This window comes from Triturus cristatus, chromosome 1_2 (genome assembly GCF_964204655.1).
Source record: "Triturus cristatus chromosome 1_2, aTriCri1.1, whole genome shotgun sequence".
Classification (NCBI taxonomy): domain Eukaryota; kingdom Metazoa; phylum Chordata; class Amphibia; order Caudata; family Salamandridae; genus Triturus; species Triturus cristatus.
The window spans coordinates 974848708-974870496 of record NC_140580.1 but is presented as its reverse complement, the minus strand read 5'-3'; the positions used below and the strand labels follow the sequence as shown (position 1 = coordinate 974870496).

General features: G+C 48.7%; 1 protein-coding gene across 2 annotated transcripts in view; it reads right to left on the bottom strand.

The window, feature by feature from the left end:
- The window catches only part of PNPLA7 (patatin like domain 7, lysophospholipase), a 1876659-nt gene that overhangs the window by 27073 nt on the left and 1827797 nt on the right, over window positions 1–21789 (bottom strand). For both annotated transcript variants that reach the window (XM_085610534.1, XM_085610541.1), the window contains exon 35: window positions 15634–15746. In XM_085610534.1, coding sequence (XP_085466660.1) covers window positions 15634–15746 — 113 coding nt within the window. The remainder of the gene's footprint in view (window positions 1–15633; window positions 15747–21789) is intronic.

Sequence of the window (21789 nt, the reverse complement as noted above, 5' to 3'; positions counted from 1 at the left end):
CAGGCGTCAGACTGAATCCGGAAATTTTTTGCAGCAGCACCTCTGCGCGCCGGTGGACGGCGCCACACGACCACGCCCAACGTCATCCACGGACGTGACGTCAGTGAGGTCATATAGGTCCGTCCCGGCGCGCTGACATCAGTTTTCTTCAGAGAAACTTTTCCGTGGCACAACGCGGAGCCACCAACAAAACTGTGAAAGTATGGGAACAGTGTGCGAAGGAGAAAAAATCCATAAGGCAAAGAAATCGGATGGTGCATAACACCATCAGACACTGTCTATTTACAAACGAAGAAGTAAAGGATATAGCAATGCTCTGAGAAACAACCCCGCAAAGCTAAGTGTGGACCCTCCCCAGAGGCTGAGTAACAAGGGAAGAATATCCCGACCGACAAAGACAGACTGTTATTACAACGTAGAACTGTGTCGGCCAACAAGGGCGGAGCACAGGAAAAACAACAGGCAGTAATCTACTGCGAGAAGGCATTGCAAGAATGGCACTTACCCTATAGTAATGGAAAGCTGACACACAGCCAGGCAGATCCCAAAAGGACGACTGAATAGGAGACAAGATCCCCAAGTAGAAAGAGGAGGCGGGAGGGAGGGAAAGAAATAGGAGAAGATCCAACACTGGAAGGACCAAGGTGGAGGAATGCAGAGAAAAGGAAGAACAATCTCCTGGTGAAGGCGAAGCAAAAAGCACCGCAGTACAGGAAGAGAAGCCACCTGGAGGAAGGTGGCTGCATATTGTAAATCATGAAAGGGTTGGACCAAATTGAACACCTTGAATGACGACCAGTGGCTACTGAAAGGAGGCAAAGCGGAGAAACCGACCTGGCAAGTTCCTCGCAGTACGGGGAGGATGGGTGGGCGTTAAGGAATCTGCAGCTAGACAACGTCGCTACCAGATACATCGTTACCGAAGGGAGTAACTCGTACATCTGATAGAGACATCTAGCCGCAGATTTCTTAACTTAGAATAGATACCACAGCCATACCCCAGGGGGAGGTGGGTCTGCGACAGAACAACAGAAAGTGCCCAAGAGCACTGAGCCGGCAACAGAGTGACAGACTAAGGGGAAAGCTGTGGCGGTGCAGCCAGTCAGCAACCCAAGCAGCTCGGAAGAGCAAAAGATAACAGGAGGCGAGGCTTCACAAGACTGCCAAAATGGCGCTACACCATACCTGTGTGAGTATACGTGTAAACGGCACTAAGCCATATCCCAGAACGGTAGAGAGAGTACATAATGAAGGGAGGAAGGAGAAACCACCCCCAGAGCTGCATAACGCACTAACCACTCCCAGAGCTCAATGGCCCAGTAAATTGACACCAACCAAGCTAGAGGACAAAATGGAGAGACGTACTCAGAGCCTACCAGGCGAGCCCACGCAAGGGAGGCAGGACAGGCAGCATCCAGGAAGCGAAGGTAAAGAGGCAGGAACAGAGCAGTGCCTCAGAAGCACAGGCGGGAACATAAGACATGCCAAGTGCACAGTTAGTCACCAGAACGCGACGGGGGCGGACATTACCATGCTGAACCACAACGAGGCGGGCCACAACGTGAACATGCATATAGCAGATAGCTACAGCGACTACAAGGTGGAGTAGCTATGATGAGTACGGGACTGCCCAGCAAGGCAGTTTGAAGGCCAAGGGGAGAACACTCCCGGAAGACAGAAGCACAGGGTGCAGCACCTGGGACGACCTTCATCAGAGGAGCTGTCCCGCAGGCACACCAGACACAGATGAGGGTAACACCCAAAGTAAAAAGACACATCTGAAGAGTGTGGCATCCGAGGCACTAAAGGTGCCTATAGGAACTGTGAAGAACACATATAGCTGTTCAGAACAACAGCAGCTCTCCAGACCACCACCTCTGACCCGGAGGGGAAATGCACCCCCTTAGAAGAGAGGGACTGCGCAGTACATGATCGGGACAGATAAGACTCTAGAAAGAGCATACAGGAGCAGAGGCCCACCGCAGGGAGTGGAACCCTAAGAAACCTTATTGCTGAAGATGCAGGAACATGCACCGAAGTGCAGACTAAACATTGTAAGAAAAAACACCGCCGTGCAGAACGATGGCAAGGCTGAGTATAAGGCACCCAACTGCTCCCCGAAAAACGAGGCTATAGGACCAGACCTTGCAGAAGCAAAGAGAGGTGGAGGTGTGTAGAAAGGGATACCCAACGGGCAATGCGAGGGTATATATATATATATATATATATATATATATATATATATATATATATATATATATATATAACAAGAGGGGTGCCTCGGTGAACAGGTCTCACCATCAGGAAACATCGCACACCATCGTCGGTAGTTGCTAGCACAGCATGACCTCCCACCTTCATGCGCAGCCAAACGCGTTTCGAGCGAATGCTCTTCGTCAGTGGCCAAAAAAGAAATGTATATATATATATATATATATATATATATATATATATATATTACCTACTGGCGATCGCCAGTAGGTAGTTATAGTTAGGACCACGTTTCCATAGGAAATCCGCAACATTCTATTTTGAATAACTTTGGCGCCGGTTGACGAATCCTCGTGAATTTTTCAAAATAGGTGGGGCGCTACGCTCCGCTCCTACCCTGAAAGTCTCGGGGGGATTCGTCAAGCGGGGGCTCAGATAAAAGGGGGGTCCCAAAACGCGTTTTTCCCATGCATTTTTCCATAGGACCTTTAGACACAGCTACAGCCCGAACGGCTGAACAGAATTACTAGAAATTTGGCAGAGAGGTAGTCCTCAGGTCAAGGAAGTGCCTTTTGTAGGTTTGGTGTAAATCTGTTCAGTAGATTCTGAGAAAATAGCCTTTAAATCAATATATATATCTGAGCCAGCTTACGGTGCGCTTACGGTGCGCTTACCGTACGCGTACGGTGGCGTGCGCGAGCGCGATTCTGATTGGCTGTTAGATCTTAGTAAACATTCGAATCGGTCGAAACCAGGAAGCGGCGGCCGCCATTTTCTCTCTCGCACTCAGAGTGTGGATTAAAAAACAAAGGACAAAAACATGTAAAGGAGCTGTTTAGCCAGCTCCAAAGCACCTAGCCATGTTGAGGGAGTCCTCAAAGATCCCCCAAGGCCAAAAACGGATTTTTAATTTTTTCGCTAATTTCGCCGATTACGCTTACCGTACGCGTACGGTAAAAATTTATTGAAAAAAAAAAATTATCCACACCCTCCCCACCCCGTGTGCAAATGGTGCCCGGTGGGCACCATTTGCGCATGTCTTATCAAATTTAAAAAAAAATAAAATATAAGCTTTCACAGCGGAGCGCATCATATGTCCTCCATGTGCGCACGGTGCGCGAAGCGCATCGTGCGTACATGGCCCATCTAGCGTAACGTGGGCACGCGGTGCGCGTAGCGCACCGCGTGCCCACCGTGCGTGCACGGCACTAACTGCGTAAAGTGGGCGCGCGGTGCGCGAAGCGCACCGTGCGCGCACGGAACGAACTGCGTTACGTGGGCGCGCACGCCACGAATGGCGTAAAGTAACTTAGCGTTTAAAAAACCGTACAAATTCACTGAAAAAACCATAGGTTTCACACACGTTATAGTTAGGAATTAGCATTTAAAAAACCTTGCAAATTCACTGAAAAAACCATAGGTTTCACACATGTTATAGTTAGCGGAAATTTTACTGATAAAAAACCAATGAAATTCCCCCGTTATAGTTAGTGCAGGAAACTATAACTCACGCGACCGCAATCTTCTGCTGATGACATATGTGTCTTTATGAAAAAAAAATATTTGTAATATATGTATAGCTAAAAATTTATGGAAGAAGACATGGGCAAATAAGTGTCTAAATACAGTATTAGCATCAGCAGAGGATTGCGGTCGCGTGAGTTATAGTTTCCTGCACTAACTATAACGGGGGAATTTCATTGGTTTTTTATCAGTAAAATTTCCGCTAACTATAACATGTGTGAAACCTATGGTTTTTTCAGTGAATATATCTATCTATCTATCTATCTATCTATCTATCTATCTATCTATCTATCTATCTATCTATCTATCTATCTCTCAAAAGGGCCCAGCCACGAGACCACGCAGCTGTGGGTACTATAGGAGCGCTCGCCTGATGCACCCGGGGCAGGAGGCAGCTTACACACGCAAGGCTCAAGCAAGGCAAGACCTGTGGCATGTAGGAGGCAGTGCCAGAAGGCACAACACTGAAAACCGTCCAACGGTAAGCAAATGGCGTCAGTAGACGTAGGGAGCCCAAGGGGATCTTCACGCCTGCCTGGCGCAGAGTGGAGCTACACAATAGTATACAGGTACCCCACCTGGAGTATAGCACACCCCCAAGAAAAACAGGGGAACACCTTTTAGGGTAAACCACAGTCAGAGGACAGAACAGAGCAACCTGTGGAACACCGCCACAGTAGGCTTACTGCTGGCCCAAAAACACAGTCCAACTGGCGGATGTTAAATGAAAGGGTAACCACCCCAGAATATGACAACGTGAGACCCGCTAAGTACAGACCTATGGGGGAGGGCGAAATCCCGCAAGGAGGCGTTGAACTGTCGAATCGGCGTGGGCATCAAACAAAAGGACCCCATCAAAGGGCAGGTCAACAAGGCGTTCCCGGATATTCTCCGGGAAGACACCATCCCGCAACCAAGCATGGTGTCGTAGTGCAACCGAACAAGCCATAGCTCGGCCTAAGGAATCTGACGTATCCAGGGCCGAGCAGATAGTAAATCTCACCAGATCACGGCTGTCACGGATAAAACGGAGGAGGTAAACAAGAGCACCCTCAGATGTGGAAGATAGAAGAGACTCGGCAGAGTCCCAAAGGGCAGAAGTAGCCCGAGCCAAGACACACACTGTATTGAGTGATCGAAGTGCTGTGCTAGTGGAGGCGAAAATATTACGACCCCACGACTCCAACCATCTGGACTCCCGGGAGGGAAGCAGCAGCTGAGGCAAGGAAGGAAAAGCAGCTTGCAGAACCAACCCCTGAACGTCTGGATGAACAAATAAGCAAACTGGATAGTTTGGAGCAGGGCGATGGTGGTGCATGATAGAACGAGCCACCGGATTACCCGATGCCGGCCGAGCCCAGGTGCCCAGAAGGGCATCATAAAGAGAAGCTTCGAAAGGCAGAAGCGGCTCTACATTCCCCGAACCGTGGTGGAGGACATCCAACAGTGTGTCAATAGGCAGAGGGACCGAAGGGGGCTGCATACTCAGAATGCAGGCGGCCATGGAAAAAACTCTTAGAAATGCCGCACCAGCCTCTGTACCCCTCCGAGGAGGGGACAAAAACTCATCTGTGGGTGAGGGCTGTAAACTGAGCCTCCCACCCCAAGGAGGGTTTCCGATGAATGGAGGATGAGACCAATGTCCAGATGAAGGAAGCCCCATGGACGAATGAGGGTCTTGATGGGGTTCCTGAGGAGGAGGAGAATCTGCCGGAGCCACAAATTCCAAGGTGGGGGGGAGAGGCAATGATGGATCCCGGGCTGCCGGACGTTGGGGTGACGCCGAACTCCCCCCGGAAGCCTGCGGAGATTAGTCAATGATTCGGCGTCGAGGCGGCGCAAGGACGACCTCGGTTGGCGCCGACTCGACCTCAACCACAATAGGCTCCGGCTCCGAAGAAGGGAACAGTGCCGGAGCCGGGGAGGCAAGTCTACGGCGCTGGACCGGCGCCGACTCTGCCTCAACCACGACAGGCTCCGACCCTGAAGTAAGGTACGGAGCCGGAGAGGCAAAGCTTCGTCGCCGAACCGGCGCCGGCTTGGCCTACGAAAAGGCAGCCGCCTGTCCGGAAGGCCGAGGTGGGCTCGGAGTCAAGCTGCGATCACCAGCAACCACCTGCGACGCCACAGGGAGCCCCACTGGATTATGCGGCGCGGTAGGAGTGCTATGGGTCGACGAGGGGGACCCAGCCGGGCCGCGCCCTGAGGACCCCATATCTCCATCATCCCTAGAGGTGAGGTGCTCAATCGGCGCCGGGGGCAAACCCACTGGCGAGCCCATCGGAGACTCCACACGTAGCGGAGGGTCCGAGGACGCCCCAGGGAGAGGAGGGGACCCAAGGGAGGCCTGCAAGGCCGCAGCATAGGCCGCCATCTGGGTCCGAGTCGCCCCCACACCCGGGAAAGGCAGATAGTAGAGGGACGACTAGATCCAGGAACTAGTGCCCCCGACAACAGAAGGAAGGGAGGTCGAGGACCTTGGCGACATGCGCCGGGACTTACCAGGAAGGGGCGAGCGATGCACATGGGAACCAGCAAGGGACCAATGCCGCAAACGGAACCCACTGTCTCCGGGACCTGTCGCCAAAGAGGAGGCCAGGGGCCATGACGACTCCGACCAGGACAGGCGAGCCGAAAGTAACTTCATCCGGCGCTCCCGCCAGGACTTCGGCTTGAGCTGTTGGCAGGCGTCGCAATCCGTCGAGTCGTGGTGTTTGCCCAGACACCACATTCAGATAAGGTGTGGGTCCGTCGCGGACATTTGCCGCGAACAGGAGGTACGCGTTTTAAAGCCCGAAGGCATCGCACATTGTTCCAGATGCGAAGGAATTAAAAGGGGCCTGAAAACAGGCCGGAGAAACCGCTACTCCGGATCCTCGTTGCACGTAGAAAAGAAGGAAACTGACTTCAGCGCGCGAGGAGGGACTCATATGACCTCGCTGACGTCACGTACGTGGACGACATCAGGGCAGGGTCCTGTGGCACCGTCCCCCGGCGCGCAGAGGTGCTGCTGCAAAAAGTTTTCCGGATCCAGTCTGACGCCTGGGGATATTCTAAGTTAAGGAATATGCGGCTAGATGTCTCTATCAGACTTGCAATATAAAGTCTCACCCTCAATACCACCTCTAATTATTTTTGCCTGTGTCTGGCCACAGCACATTTGCGAGTACACTTTTCTAGATTGTGTGAGCAATCAAGAGTAGAGATGGTTGACTTGCAAGCTATTGCAATGAGGTAACTATAACATATGAGAGGTTTGCCACGTTTTGTGAAGGGTTTCCAAGGATAAGAGGCAAAAGAGGGCCTGCAAAAGCTTAGTTAAAAAACTGTCACAATCCAGAAATAATTAAGCATAATTTTTTTAATGTTTAAAACTCGGTTAATAGTAATAATAAATTCTTCTAAAGTGTGCTCTTGTTGGAGTATTTCCTACAAATCTGGATCCAGTCTGATGCCTGGGGATAATTCTAAGTTAAGGAATCTGCGGCTAAATGTCTATCAGATTGTCCAATAAAAAAGTGTGCAGCGAGGCCCACGAAGCTGCCTGACAGATGTCTCGTAAAGGGACACCACGTCCAAATGCCGTAGTGGCAGCTGTCGCCCTGGTGGAATGGGCGCGCAGCCCCACCAGAGGCTCCTTTTCTTCCAGAGAATAACAGGCTTTAATACACAAGAGAACCCATCAGGAGAGTCCGCTTGTGTACGGCCCGACCTTTATTGGCAACAATGTAGCCAACAAAGAGCTGGTCATCCACCCGGAACTGTTGTGTGCGATTCAGGTAAAATGAGAGCGCACATTTTGGGTCCAGACGGGGAAGCCTCTCTTCCTCTCTGGAAGGATGCGGAGGCAGAAAGAAGGTGGGCAAAGTGATGGTCTGCCTGATGTGAAAGGCAGTGACAACCTTTGGCAGAAAAGATGGATGTGTCCTGAGCACAACCTTGTCCGGATGGACAGACAGAAAAGGAGGTTTGCAAGAAAGAGCCTGGAGCTCACTCACTCTCCTAGCAGAGGTGATGGCAACCAGGAAAGCAGTCTTTAGAGTTAACAGATGAAGAGAACAGTTGTGAAGAGGCTCAAAGGGAGCACAGAATAAATATGTGAGAACCAGGTTCAAGTCCCACTGTGGCATTACGAAGGGAATAGGAGGAAAAAGGTGAGTAATGCCTTTGAGGAATCTGTTAACAGGGGACTTCAAAAGAAAGGGCTTATCAGGGAGCCTGAGAAAGGACGAAATAGCAGAAAGGTAGCCCTTGACAGTGCCCAGAGCAGAGCCCTGCTGGGCCAATGAAAGAAGGAACAGTAGGACTTCAGAAAGGGGCAGAAAGGGGATCCACAGCCTTTGCTATGCACCATGTTACAAACTTGTTCCACCTGCAGGCGTATACCAACTTAGTGGAGGGACGCCTGGCTGACAGAATGATATCACAGACTTCAGGAGGCAAGTCAAAAGGAATCAACTGCCGCCGCTCAATCTCCATGCAAAGAGGTGCAGACTGGACAGGTTCGGGTAGAGGACCGTCCCCTGCTGCTGCGACAGAAGATCCTCCTGAAGAGGCAGTCAGATCGGGGGATCGATAGTCATAAAGAGTAGCTCGGAATACTAAACTCTTCGAGCCCAGTCTGGAGCCACAAGAACGACTTGGGTTCGGTCGCGCCGGATCTTCTTCAGCACTCTGGGCAGAAGATGTATAGGCGGAAAGGCGTACAACAGACCGCAACTCCACTCGCGACGAAAAGCATCGTCGAGCGAGTCCCGCCCTGGAAATTCCAACGCGCAAAACTGCTGACATTGCGCGTTCTCTTTGGTGGCGAATAGATCTAACCAAGGCTCTCACCACTGTTGAAAGAGACCTTGCGCCACGTCCAAGTGAAGACGCCATTCGTGATCTTGCATGCACCTGCGTCTGAGTTTGTCTGCCCTGGCGTTCAGTGAACCTGCCAGGTGTTGATCCACCAGGGAAATCCCCTGATGTTTCAGCCATGTCCAGAGGCGCAGAGCCTCCTGACATAGGGTCCACGACCTCACCCCGCCCTGTTTGTTGCAGTACCACATGGTGGTGGTGTTGTCTGTGAACACCTGTACTACTCTCCCCTTGACAGAGGGCAGGAATGCCTTCAGTGCAAGTCGGATCGCCCGGAGCTCCAGAAGGTTGAAATGGAGCCTGGACTCCGCCGGAGACCAGAGGCCTCAGATCTCCGCCTCTCCCATGTGGCTGCCCCATCCCAGGAGGGGCACATGCGTCACCACTGTGTGCTCTGGTTGGGGAAGGGAGAGGGATCTGCCATTGACCCAATGCTGGTTTGTGAGCCACCACTGCAGCTGTTGTGCAGTGCCCTCCGAGATCTGGACGTAATCGGACAGGTTCCCCTGATACTGCGCCTACTGGAACTTCAGGTCCCACTGCAGAGCCCGCATATGCCATCTGGCATGATTGACCAGCAGAATGCAGGAGGCAATAAGACCCAGCAGCCTAAGAATCATCCTTACCGAAACCCAGGATAGAGGCTGAAAGATCAGAATCAGAGCCTGAATATGCTGGACTCGCTGTTCGGGAGGATAGACCCGAAAGTGCATCGTATCCAGAACCGCTCCGATGAAGGTGCGACTTCGTCACATTGATGGAGAACTCGGTCCCCAGCAAATGCAGGAGGTCGGCCGTAGTCTGGAGGGGGGAGACGACTGTCCGGGGCGAGCCCGCCTTCAACAGCCAGTCGTCGAGATAGGAGAGGACTGGAACCCCCGATCTGCGCAGATGAGCTGCGACCACCGCCATCACTTTCGTGAACACTTGAGGGGTGGTGTTAAGGCCAAAGGGGAGCACGGTAAACTGAAAGTGCTCGTGGCGTACCATAAACCGCAGGTAACGCCGGTGCGCCGGCAGGACGGGAAGGTGGAAATATGCGTCCTGCAGGTCTAACGCTACCATCCAGTCTCCAGGGTCAAGGGCAGACAAGACCTGAGCCAGAGTCAACATCTTGAACTTCACCTTCTGGAGGAAGTGATTGAAGTCCCTGAGGTCCAAGATAGGATGCAGGCCCTTGTCCTTCTTGGGCACCAGAAAGTAGTGGGAATAACAACCACGTCCTATTTCTGGTGCAGGCACGCGCTCGATGGCCCCCTTGGCTAAGAGGGTCGCGACCTCCTGTTGAAGAAGTGCCAAGTGATCCCCCGACATGCAGTGGTACTGAGGTGGCATGGCTGGATGGGAAGTCTCGAAGGGGAGGGGGTAGCCCCTTCAGACTATTGTAAAACCCACCTGTCCGAAGTGATGGTGCTCCAGTGGGGGAGGTGATGGCGAATCCTGCCGCTCACTGGCGTTCGATGGGCCTGAAAAAATGGACAAGGAAGGTTTGGAGGCAGTGGTGGCCGGGGTGGAGGTGGACTGACCTGCCAGCTGGCCCCCTGACCCGCCTTGGCGGGTCCCACGTCTGCGGCCGCGCTGAGACTGTTGCTGCGCAGGCCTGTGGCTCTGAAGCAAACGTGTGGGGGTGCCCCTTCCGTGGCTACGAAAGGAGCTAAAAGCAGAAGGCGGAGGAAGGCGCGTGGTGGAAAGGCCCAGGAACTTGGCCGTAGCCCGCGAGTCCTTAACCCCTTCGATGCTCATGACGGAGCGGTTCCGTGGGGCGGGGGGGCCAGATCCTCATGCATTGAGGCTTCGGGGGAGAGGAAAGAGTGTTTCCTCTCCCATGATGTCTCAATGCAGGGCATTCCTGTAGCACGATCTCGCACAGCGTCGCGATCGTGCTGCAGGAATGCCCCCACTAGACACCAGGGATGTCTTTTTGGCAAAAAGAAAGTGACCCCTTGGGCAAGGGTCGCTTCCTATGGGGGAAATTTAATTTAAGACTTTTCTGCCCCCCCTGGGGACAGATCGGTCGATTTTTTAGCCATTTCTGGCCTGGGGGAGGGGAGGGGAGGGAAGAAAAGCCCACTAAAGCCAGGGAATTGTTTTTTAATGAAATTGGAAGCGACCCCTTGGGCAAGGGTCGCTTCCTTATGGGCCTAAATAATTCTTAAGACTTTTCTGCCCTCCCCTGGGTACAGATCACCTGCATTTTTTGGCGTTTCTGGCCCCAGGGAGGGGTGCAGAAAAGCGCACTAGAGCCAGGGATTTAAAAATAAATACATTGGAAGTGACCCCTTGGGCAAGGGTTGCTTCCAGGGGACATATATATTTTTTATGTGTATTCTGCCCGTTTATTTGGCCTTTCTGCCCCCATTTGGGTAGTGACATAGCATGTTATAATGTTAATTGTTTTATTTCTTGTGAATTGCAATTGTAATGCTTTATTTCTCCCTTTTTTGTTCTAGCTCAAGGCTTTTGCTCTTCAGACTGTTCCAGGTTGCTGTTTCGTTACTGGTGGTTCTGCTGTTTGTGTAGTTGCATGATTAGGTAAGAGACTTTTTTTTGTACAATGTAAATGTTTTTCATTTCTCTACATGAATATGTTTTTTGCCAAATGGTGTAATAATAGCAGTATGTTTGGCTTCTGTTTTTTGAGTGTCAAAAAACGTTTTGCATTTGTGCTCAATGTGTATTTTGTTGTCTTGTGTGTAATTGGTTTTGTTTTTTTCATTCTAGTGGGATATCGTTTTTGCTGAGTCTCTGCAGAGTAGGTGCTGGTGAGTGTAGCTGTCTCTTGCAAGTGAATCGTATAGTTTTTGAGTATATAGATCTTTGTGATAAAGTAACACTTTTTTTTTACTTACTTATTTTGCATAGTGTTGGTTGTTGTTGACTTGTTTGTGCAGTCTCCTTTCTTGATAAGGATAATGGCTAGCCGCAGGATTACTGCTCAGAAGGTTGTTGGTATGCTTTTTGAGTCTTCCTCCGACCATGGTTCAGAGGCTGACTCTGATGCAGAGGTGGGAGGGGAAGATTCAGGCAGTGAGTTTTCTCTCCACATGGAATCATCGGATGATGAAGCTACTCTCAGTGCGGATGAAGCTACTCCTAGTGCGGATGAAGTGCCTGTGTTAGAGGAGGGCATTGATGTGCCGATAGTGCACCAAGAGGCATCGGGGCTGCAAGGCTTCCCGTTGGTATAGTGCGGCAAGAGGCATTTGGTTTGCAGCCCAGGGCTGCAAGGCCTCCAGTTGGAAGTGATGACCTCTGGGTTGCCCCAGGCATGGTGCAGCCTGCATTGCCAGACTTTACTGGTGTTTCAGGGTGTAGAGCGAATACAGAAAACGTTTTGCCGATACATTTTTTTCAGTTCTTTATGGACGATGTGTTTTTGGCAGAGATTGTTGAGCAGACCAATTTGTATGCCGAGCAGTTTCTGAGGGACAACAGTGCCAGCTTTAAGCCCCATTCTAGAGCTACCCGGTGGACTCCCACAGATCTGGAAGAGATGAAGTTCTTGGGTTCAACTTTTTTGATGGGCTTGCTAAGGAAGCCATCAATGTCTTCATATTGGTCTACTAGTCCCTTGATGGCAACGGCTATATTTCCGGCAGTCATGAGTCGTGATAGGTATTTGTTTCTGCTTTGGATGCTGGGCGGGTGGAAATTTGTGGATCCACGCAGATTCCAGAACTTTTCACCACAGAAAAGTGAGGAAAATGTGTTTTTTTAAACAATGTTTTAGGTTTGCAAGGGATTTTGGGTAACAGAACCTGGTGAGAGCCAGTCAAGTCACTCCATCCAGAATTCCCCTGGGTGTCTAGTTTTTAAAAATGTATAGGTTTGCTAGGTTTCCCTAGGTGCCGGCAGAGCTAGGGTTAAAAAACTACAGCTAGGCACTTTGCCAAAAAAAGGTAATTTTTCACTGTGAAAATGTGGTGTGTTCACATTGCGTTTTGAGCCGTTTCCTGTCGTGGGCACTTTGCCTACCCACACAAGTGAGGTACCATTTTTATCGGGAGACTTAGGGTAATTTAGATTTGTAAAGCAACTGTTATTACCTATTGACTTTCGATGCATTCCTGCCTTCCAAATGAAAGACAATGTGTAAAAAAGAAGTCATTTTGAAAAATGACCGATAATTCTCATGCTAGTAAGAGTATTCCCAATTTCGGAAATGTGCAAATATCTACTGTTTCTAAACTCTATATTTTGTTCCCATTTCAGAAATACATAGGTGTCTTTCATATCGATTTTTCCATGTATACATTTTCCCATAATAATTGCTATATACCCGGTACATAATAAAAAACCATTGCAAGTCGCGGCTCAGTTTTTGGCTCTGGGTTCGTCGGGATCTTGGCAAACCTACAAGTCCTATATATTCCCACAACCAGTAAGGTCCAGCGGATGTAACGGTATATTGCTTTCAAAGAGCTGTCATAATTGGAAGAAGTTACAGGTGAAAACGTTGGCACAAAAGGCTGGGTTTTAAAAAAAATTTTTTACTAATTTTCAATGTTTCCTATATTTAACGGTTAGTTTCAATAAAGAAACCTTGAAGGATCTACACAAATGACCCCTTGCTGAATTCAGAATTTTGCCTACTTTTCTAAAAATGCATAGCTTTCCAGGATCCATTATTGCTTTCATACCCATTTCTACCATTAACTGGAAGGAGGTTGAAAGCACAAAAAATAGCAAAAATAGGCTATGTCCCAGAAAAACGCCAAAACTGTGTAAAAAATGTTTGGTTTTCTGACAAAAGTCTGCCATTCCCTAAAATCTGGGGAAATGGTGATTTCAGCCCTACAAACCCTTTTTTGATACCATTTGCAGGGAAACACCCAGACGCTTTCATTTACAGCACTTTTTTCCCATTTTTCCCAAGGAAACCAACATTTACGTGTATTTTGGCTAATTTCAGGGTCCCCGCCAGAAAAATCCACAAACCCTGGGTACCTTTAGAATCCCCAGGATTTTGGACATCCCCAGAAAAACCAGTTGTACTCAGCCAGGCGTGGCCACCGTCGTGGAAATCACCCTGCCCAGCGAGTCGGCGGTGTCAAGGCCACAACGAATCGTGAACTTGGCTGCATCCCTCCCTTCAGTAATAGTTTGAGAGAGCACTGTCCTGGCCTCCTCTGGACATTGAGGCAGCACGCCTGCCACCGTATCCCAAATAGAGTGGGAATAACGGCCCAAGAGGCATGCGGCGTTCACAGACAGCAGCCCTGAACTGCTCCAGTTCCTTGGATTCCCTGTCCAGTGGTGCGGTAGGGAATGCGCTCGGGGACGCAGAGGCTTGGACAACCAAGCTCTCAGGGGTGGGGTGTTTGGAGAGGAAAAAGGGGTCACGTGGGGCCGGGCAATGGCGTCGGGCCACGTTCCTGTCCACAGGAGCCCCTGTGTTGGGCCTGGACCAGGTGCCCAAAAGAACGTCAGAAAGTGCCTCATTGAAAGACAGCAGTGGCTCCGCAGAGGTAGCCGCCGGCTGAAGCACTTCTGTCAGGAGGTTAGTCCTGACGGCCACTGTAGGGAGTTTGAGGTGGAGGGCCTCGGATGCCCTACGCAACACCACTGCGTAACTTGCACCCTCCTCCATAGCCATGGTAGGAGGAGTTAGCATGCCAAGGTTAGGAGAGGTGTCAAGACCACAGGCCTCCCCCAGCTCTTCTATACAGTCCGGGTCAAACTTACATTGTGCTGGTGAGAGGGTCCTCAGACCCCTCCCAGTCCTCTCCTTCCTCCGAAGGCCGATGAACAGGCTGAAAATAAGGAGGCTGGACAAAGGGATAGAAATCCCCCATTGGCGTCGGATGCCGGAGCCGCCGATAGTAAAGGGCGAGGACCCCCTGTAGGGCACCCGGGGCCCGATGGGCCAAAGAGGCGAGCCAAGGCTGACAGAAATTCCTGCAGCTGGGCTGGAGTCGCCGACGGACTCGGGAAAGGCGGGGAGGCCGATGTCGACTGTGTAGGCTCTGCCAGAGCCGCAGGGGAGGCACCACCCGCACCCTCAGCCGCCTCGCGCGGAGGAGGGGAGAGAGGGGGGGGGGGGGGGGGGCGCTTCTTCGACTTCTTGGAACGCTTTGTCTTACCTGACCCCAGCTGCGAAGACTTCGATCCCAATGAATGATGGTGGTGGTGGCTCCGCGAACGGTCCCTCGACCTCCCACGGGACCGGGACCTTAAGCGGCGTGGAGCAGACTGCCGGACTTCAAGCAACTTTCGGGACCGCTCCTGCAAAGTCTTCAGCGCCATTGCCCGGCAGTTGGGGCACGACTTGGGGTCGTAGTTGCGCCCCAGGCAGTAAAGACACACGATGTGCGGGTCGGTTACCGACATCATGCGATGACAGTCCCCGCAGAACTTGAAGCCGGGTATCTCTACTGCACCAGTAGTCGATCGACTCGAAAAATAGAGAAAAAAGGCCTAGAAAAACTCAGTCAAAAAGTGACTGGGGTTACCGCTTTCTCCAGATCTGCGCTTGATGGTGCGGAAAAAGAAAGAACTGACGTCAGCATGTGAGGGCTGCGTCTAAGTAGCTGCCGGACGTCATCTTGGCGACCACGACACCAACGACGGACGTGGAGCTGCACGACGCCACCTTTTGACGCGCTGGGGTACTGCTGACAAAAACTTTCCAGATCCAGCCTGAGGCCCAGGGGTCCTAAGGTAAGGAATCTATCACTAACCTGTTTCTTTCAGATACTGCACCTTAAGGCCTGTAGAGATGGTTCAAATGATTACAGATTCAACGTGATGCACCACAGTCAAGGGACCTCTACCCTAAAGGCTAGGATCAAAACAAAAATCCTCCAATACTCCTTCATGGGAAAGGGTGAGGCAGACTCCCACTAAGTCATGGCTGAACTGGTTGGGTATTAGTGATGCAGGCTCACCACATTCAAAGATATCTAGTTTATTCCTAGATTCAAAATTACACTTTTCCCTCACATGTCTAAACAAAATAGCTTCCGTTTTTTTACTCCAAATTTTTTTTATAATCAAGAGAGATAAAATGCATGCTTAGCATAGAGTATTACTCACACTGTCAGAGACCAGCATGTCTTCACTTGGATTACTGAGAAAATTAACATAATCCTCTCTCGGCGAATCTGCGTTTTCTTCCTCTTCATACTCTGTCTGGTAGTCGGACTCGTCTAGCGAGGGGAAAGAAAAAAGTGTTTCATCAGTATGGCTTGCATTTTGTGACAACAAAAAAGCCTGATCACTTATGCTCCTGTTTTACATTTAAAATGAAAGCAGAGACCCATCAAGATTCATGGGCCGTCAAAACGTAAAGCCCAAAGATGATTCAAATGAAGACGATAGGTATGCAGCGTTTTCACAGGTCACTGAAAAGGTATAAGCGTTTCAAAAATAATATTGTTACTGTGCTAATTCTTCTTTTCTTCATCCTATTGAATTCCTTCAAAATAGTACTTTTTTTTCTGTTTGTTTCTCATAAACCTGTAATTCTAAAGCATTCTTTACTCCCTTTACTATTGCCAGGGTACCTAGGAATATGTTGCAATGCAGAGCACGGTTGACTGAAGTCTCTTGCTCAAAAGGCATAGCAGCCAGAGGCGCAACTTCTTTCAGCACAGTGGAGATGAAGGGGTGAAATAACAACAAAGCCTCGTTAACATGTAAATGGGCTTTTAAAGACCTGTGAAGTACTCGGGTGCGGCTGCGATAAGCTGAAAAACTGTCTTTGTGTCAGCCCGGGAAGCTGTCTGAGCCCGGGCACACACACAACGGAGGGGTGGGGGGAAGAGGGCTGAAGCCCTTTGAACCCAATGGGCGTTGTGCTCCTGTAGTAGCTTTGTGAAAGCAATTTATGTGGCAAATTCTGTGGTAAGTGCAAGTTATTATCTCAATTGCACACACTGCGAGACTGCTATAAAACCCAGGGACTATACACATTCAGAAGACATCATACACATTATCACTAGTAAAATAATTAGTGTTGATTTGCATCGAAGAACATGTTACTTACCTGTGTTAACACAGTTTCTAGTAGAGACTTTCGGTCTGAATTGGATCTTGACGGATGGGTAATTCGGTCACAAAAGTGACAGATATCCTGTCTGCCAAAATATATATTCCATAGGATATAAAGGGATTTATATTTTGGCGGATGGGATATCCGTCACCGTTGTTACGGAGTAACCCATCTGCCAAGATCTAAATCAGTGTTTTATCTAGCCGCAGATTCCTCACCTTTTGAATATTCCCTAGCGGTCTGACTGTATCCAGAAACTTTTAGCAATACTTCTGTGCGCTGGAAGGTGCCGTCTTCCAGATCTGCACAGGCGCCGGTACGCTCCGGATAGGACGTATGGGGTCTATATAGGTACCACTCAAGCGCACGGACGTCAGTTGCTTTCAAGACTGTAGGCGCCCCCAAGCGCAGAGTCCCAAAAGCAAATTGGTGGCCAGTGTGCGGGTTCCTAGGCTTGGCTTGGCTATCTGTGAAGTGGCTCGAACAGAGTGCACATCAGAGGAGTCAGGACCAGATTAAAGTCCCACTGGGGCTTCACAAAAGGAGAAGAGGGAAACATATGTTGTAGCCCTTTCAAAAGTCGCATCACCACTGGTGACTTAAACACTGAGAGCTTATCTGGCAACCCTAAGAAGGCCGAAAGGTTAAGACAACCCATAACTGTACCCAAAGCAAAGCCTCAAACGGCAAAAGACAGAACAAACAACAGAATATCACATAACTTGGACAGGAAGGCGTCAATCTGGCGAATGCTGCATTAAGCCACAAATGTGTCCCAACAACAGGCGTATACAGCTTTTGTAGAGGGTTGTAAATGCTTTATTGTATGATTAATTAAAATCTTCACAATAATAAAAGAGGACTTACAATATATAACAAAATAAGTATTAAAAACTGGGACATGGTAAAATTGTAAATTCGCATTCACATAGTGCAGAAAAGACAATGTGCAAAATTAGCTCTAAGGTGCCAGTTTTAAAGCAGCATGTCAAGTTTGACTGCCTCGTCGATGCTACTTAGTGTAGAGTAGAGGAGTGATTTGCCAGGTTAAACCTGAGACATGTATATTATGCTAAATCACAAGGGACTCTGTTCCATGTAGAGGGTGCAGGTTGTCACCCAGTCTAAAGAGAGGAAAGATATAGATTAGGAAAGATCTAGAAGAAGAGGGTGAAAAAGAGAGAGGCAGAGGTTCATCCCCAGTATCAAGGATCCAATCCCGAAGGGGAGGGCCAAGTCTTGCCTCTTAGTTGCCCTCACACACCCCGAAGGATGTCATGCTTCATCATCGGGCTTTTGCTCCTCGTCAGGCCGGCGCTGCAATGCCCAACGGGCCCCATGAAGGGTCACTTTAACGGAGATCTTTAGAGAGAAAAGCTGTTTGGTGAGTGTGGGTGTGTGGGGTGGATCCAGTGAGAAATGTGGTGAGGTGCATGCAGGGGTAGATAAAATTACCTAGGGGGTTTCCACTGGTGGACTCTTTAATAGTGTGGTTCCCCTGGTAGGTTAAAAAACCAAAAGGTTGGTGAGTTACAATGAGGCCTAGTGTGCCCGTGTAACTTAACAAAAGGTCGACATGTTTCATGCCTAAATAGTCAGAATGATCAATGGCGTTTCTTCAGGACCTAACTGATGCGGTGATTGTGAACGACAGAAAAGGAAGGGGTTCCAGGATGGTAACCCACATGGGTGTGAGGTGGCTTGGGGTAGACCGCCGGGTAAGTGTATATTATGACCACATTCGAGTTCAAACTAAAGTGCAACATGCCTTAGGTGTAAAGGCACAACCAACCAAGGTGAGGCACGCCAAAAGTGCAATTGCATAAACAACGCCTTTTCTACAGCCACTCTTTCAGTGTCACTTTAATACTTGTCTGGGATGTTAAAGTGCAAAGATAGTTTTAAAGTGCAGATGTTATGGCTACATGTTAAATTTCTCCTTCAGTTTCATATTAGCTAATGTGACATTAAAAAATGATAAGATGCAATATTAGATCTAAAGTGCAAGCGTTGTAACAGCCTATCATTTTCTCGCCAATCGTAGGAAATGCCTTGTTGGTAGTTGTCCCAAAGTTCTGGTAATAAGTGGGAAAACAGTATTTTGAGAGCAGTCCAGAATGGAGGGTGCCTTGACACAACTAATTCCAACCAGAAAGTACTAGTGGTACATGTTGTAGTCGCTAGCAAACTTTAAGTGTTGAATGCCCTTTGCCATTCCCTTGCTATGGAGTAATATTTTGCTATTCTTGCCAGTTCCATTGGGATGTCACAGGTATAAGCATAGGTGTCCGCATCCCTACAGGTTCTTTGTTCATACTTTAAGAATAGTGGCTTCAGCAGGATGAGTATCGGTTGTCAACTCGGGAAGCAACATAATAGATGGAAGTGGGACTCAATTGCATACGGGCAAAGACGGCAGCATTGCTGCCTCCCACGTTTGGACTTCCAATGCACTTGAAATTCCCATAATGGTAGGGCCAACAGTCTCATATAGAGTATATCTTTTAAGGGAGTCCTTCCCAAGGGGGAATTAAGGTAAGGCTAAACAGCTGGATCCTCATGTGATTGAAGCAAGCCCGGAGCCACTATGATGTGTGAAGCGTCCTGCAGGTCTAGTGTTTTGGACAGCTGCCACCCATGAGATTTTAAGATGCATTTCAACTGCTGGTAGGTTACCGCCATGTGAATGAAGAGTCCATAGTTCAGGAAGCTAAAAGCCTTCTGCAGGTAACTTGACCAGGGACGTGACTCTGCTTTGAAAATGGTCTGAAGTATGCTTTTCATTGAGCCTTCTAATGAAGAGGTGACCTGATAGTAATAATTTACAATATCTGTTTTGCACTCAATTTCTTGGCGCACAAGGCCGAACTCCAATAGCAGCAAAGAGAGTCATGTATGCTTTGGCAGACCAAACTTTTTTCCATAGTCTGCAGATTGGCAATGCTCAAGGATGGTTGATAACATCCCAGGAAACGCAGGATGCCCGTAATTTATGGCTGGGAGCAATTTGGCCCAGATAGCTGTATAGATTCCGTCTGCGGTAGGACTGTGTAGGTTTCGATGGAGTTTTGCCAATGAAAATGTAGTTTTAGCTGCCTTTTTCGTTATTGCCCCAGACTGTAAGAATGGTTTACTTGTGTCGGACAGCCAAACACCAAGGTAGTTATATTTGCTTGTTGTTGTTATGTTGAATGGCCCACGGTTCTCCCTCTTGATATTTCTTTTTATGCTGCCCAAAGATCAGAACCTTGGTTTTCACAGCATTCGCTATAAGGAAGTTCTTGATGTTGTAAGAGGAAAGTATACTTAGGGTCCTCTGAATCCCAATATGGGTGTGGTCGAGAATAACAAGATCGTCTGCGTACTGCAGGATTGGAAGTTTTAGTGATCCAATTTTTGGGGAGAACAAGTTCCCTTTGGATAATGCTGGCCCTAGATTGGCAGTATAAAGATTAAACAACATGGGCGCTATGACACACCCTGTTTAAGGCTTTATTTGAATCAGTTTGGGTCATTTTAATTTGGACCCAGGTGGCTCTGTGGAGGACGATTATTGTGTTAAGAAGGTTGTTTGATATCCCCCACTCAGGTAGCTTTGCCCATAAACTGTTGCAATTTATTCTGTCAAATGCTGCGCTGTAATCTACAAATCATGCATATAATGGACATGACCCTTTCTTTTCGCAGCTTTAGCTGCCAGGGATGACATAACAAGGACATTGCCTTAGAGGATGCTTTGGGCTAGAATCCTGTTTAATAGTAGGGAGTTATCTTATTTTCCGTTACCCAGTCCTCCACCTCGTGGAGTAGGACCTTTGCGAAGGCATTCATCTCAACATCCAGGAGGGTTATCAGCCAATCATTTTCGGGTTTTGTGGCTGTCACCCATTTTGTGAATAGGATGCAGGAGGTAGCCCCTCCTTGATGCAGGAATGCTGGCGAACAAGATACAGGCTTGGAAGAGATCATGCATTTGTGGAGCCCAAAAGTCTGCGTCATTCCTGAAGATTATCCCAGGAAGACCATTAGGTCCAGTGGCACCGTCTTTGCATATTTGAAGTATGGTTTTTGTTCCCTTCACTGTTAAATGGATTAATTCTTCAACTATAACTCTCATTTCTAGTACTGATTGGACATCCCAGGGGATGGGAGATGGGTCAAGACTTGTATACAATGATATAACATGATTTGTCCATTGTTCTGCTGAGACAGCCTTTATTGTGCTGGTTGTTTTGTTGACAAGACGGTTGATGTATGCCCAGAATTTCTTTGAGATAATGGGTGCTAAGAGAGGAAATACAGCTTCCATTCCTTCTTTGGATGTTTTTGTTTGAGAGTTCAAATTAATTTTTTTGTTATTTGCCCTTGCCTCATTTGATTCATTTCGGCGAGGACTCCCTTAGTGCCGCCTGTGTCTGAGTTCTACCTTCCAACTCTTCCTTTTGCTTTGGGAGAGTATGTGATCATCTATAAGGACTTTGTATTGATGTTTTAAGGAGGTACGAGGATTAGGAACTTTGTATGGATCATTTATAGTGGTTGTTGATTTATAGTTGGCTAGAGTAAGGTATAAGTCGCCCACTATACTGCCCCCTAGTTCACCTCTAGTGGATTGGGAATCATGTGACTATGGATTCTGTTGTTCTTCATTTCTTATATTGTGATTCGTTGTTTAAACCCCATTTTATCCTTTTCACCAATGGGGTTTTCTCCTGCACTCACAGTAAAGCCAGCTGCTTGAGCTGCCAGACGTGTGGTACAGTTTAAATTAATTTCACTGGTCAAAGGCTGATGATCACTTTCAAAACGACGTTGTGCTGAAACGTTTGTTGAACTTCCATACAATTCTGTACTCATAAAGAGGTAGTGCGAGGTGGAGATATATCTAAATGTAAGTGACCTTCTCCAGTCTAGTTCACTCCGTTGGTCGCATGTGTTGAGATTAAATTAATTGAAGAAGGCCTCTTTCTGGTGCCCAATGGACTGGCCCAAGTGTCTTGCGTTCGGGTCCCATCAGGATGACTTCATGATTGGAGTAATGATAGAGTAGCGTTTGAGCATACTCGGAGAAGTCGTCGGCAGCTTCCTTCCCACCTGTGTTACATGGATTGATGTATGTATTTAAAATGATTATGGCTGTACACAGGCCGCTTCGCATAAGGACGAAGAGTTTAATTGCCTGCATGTTACTGTAACCA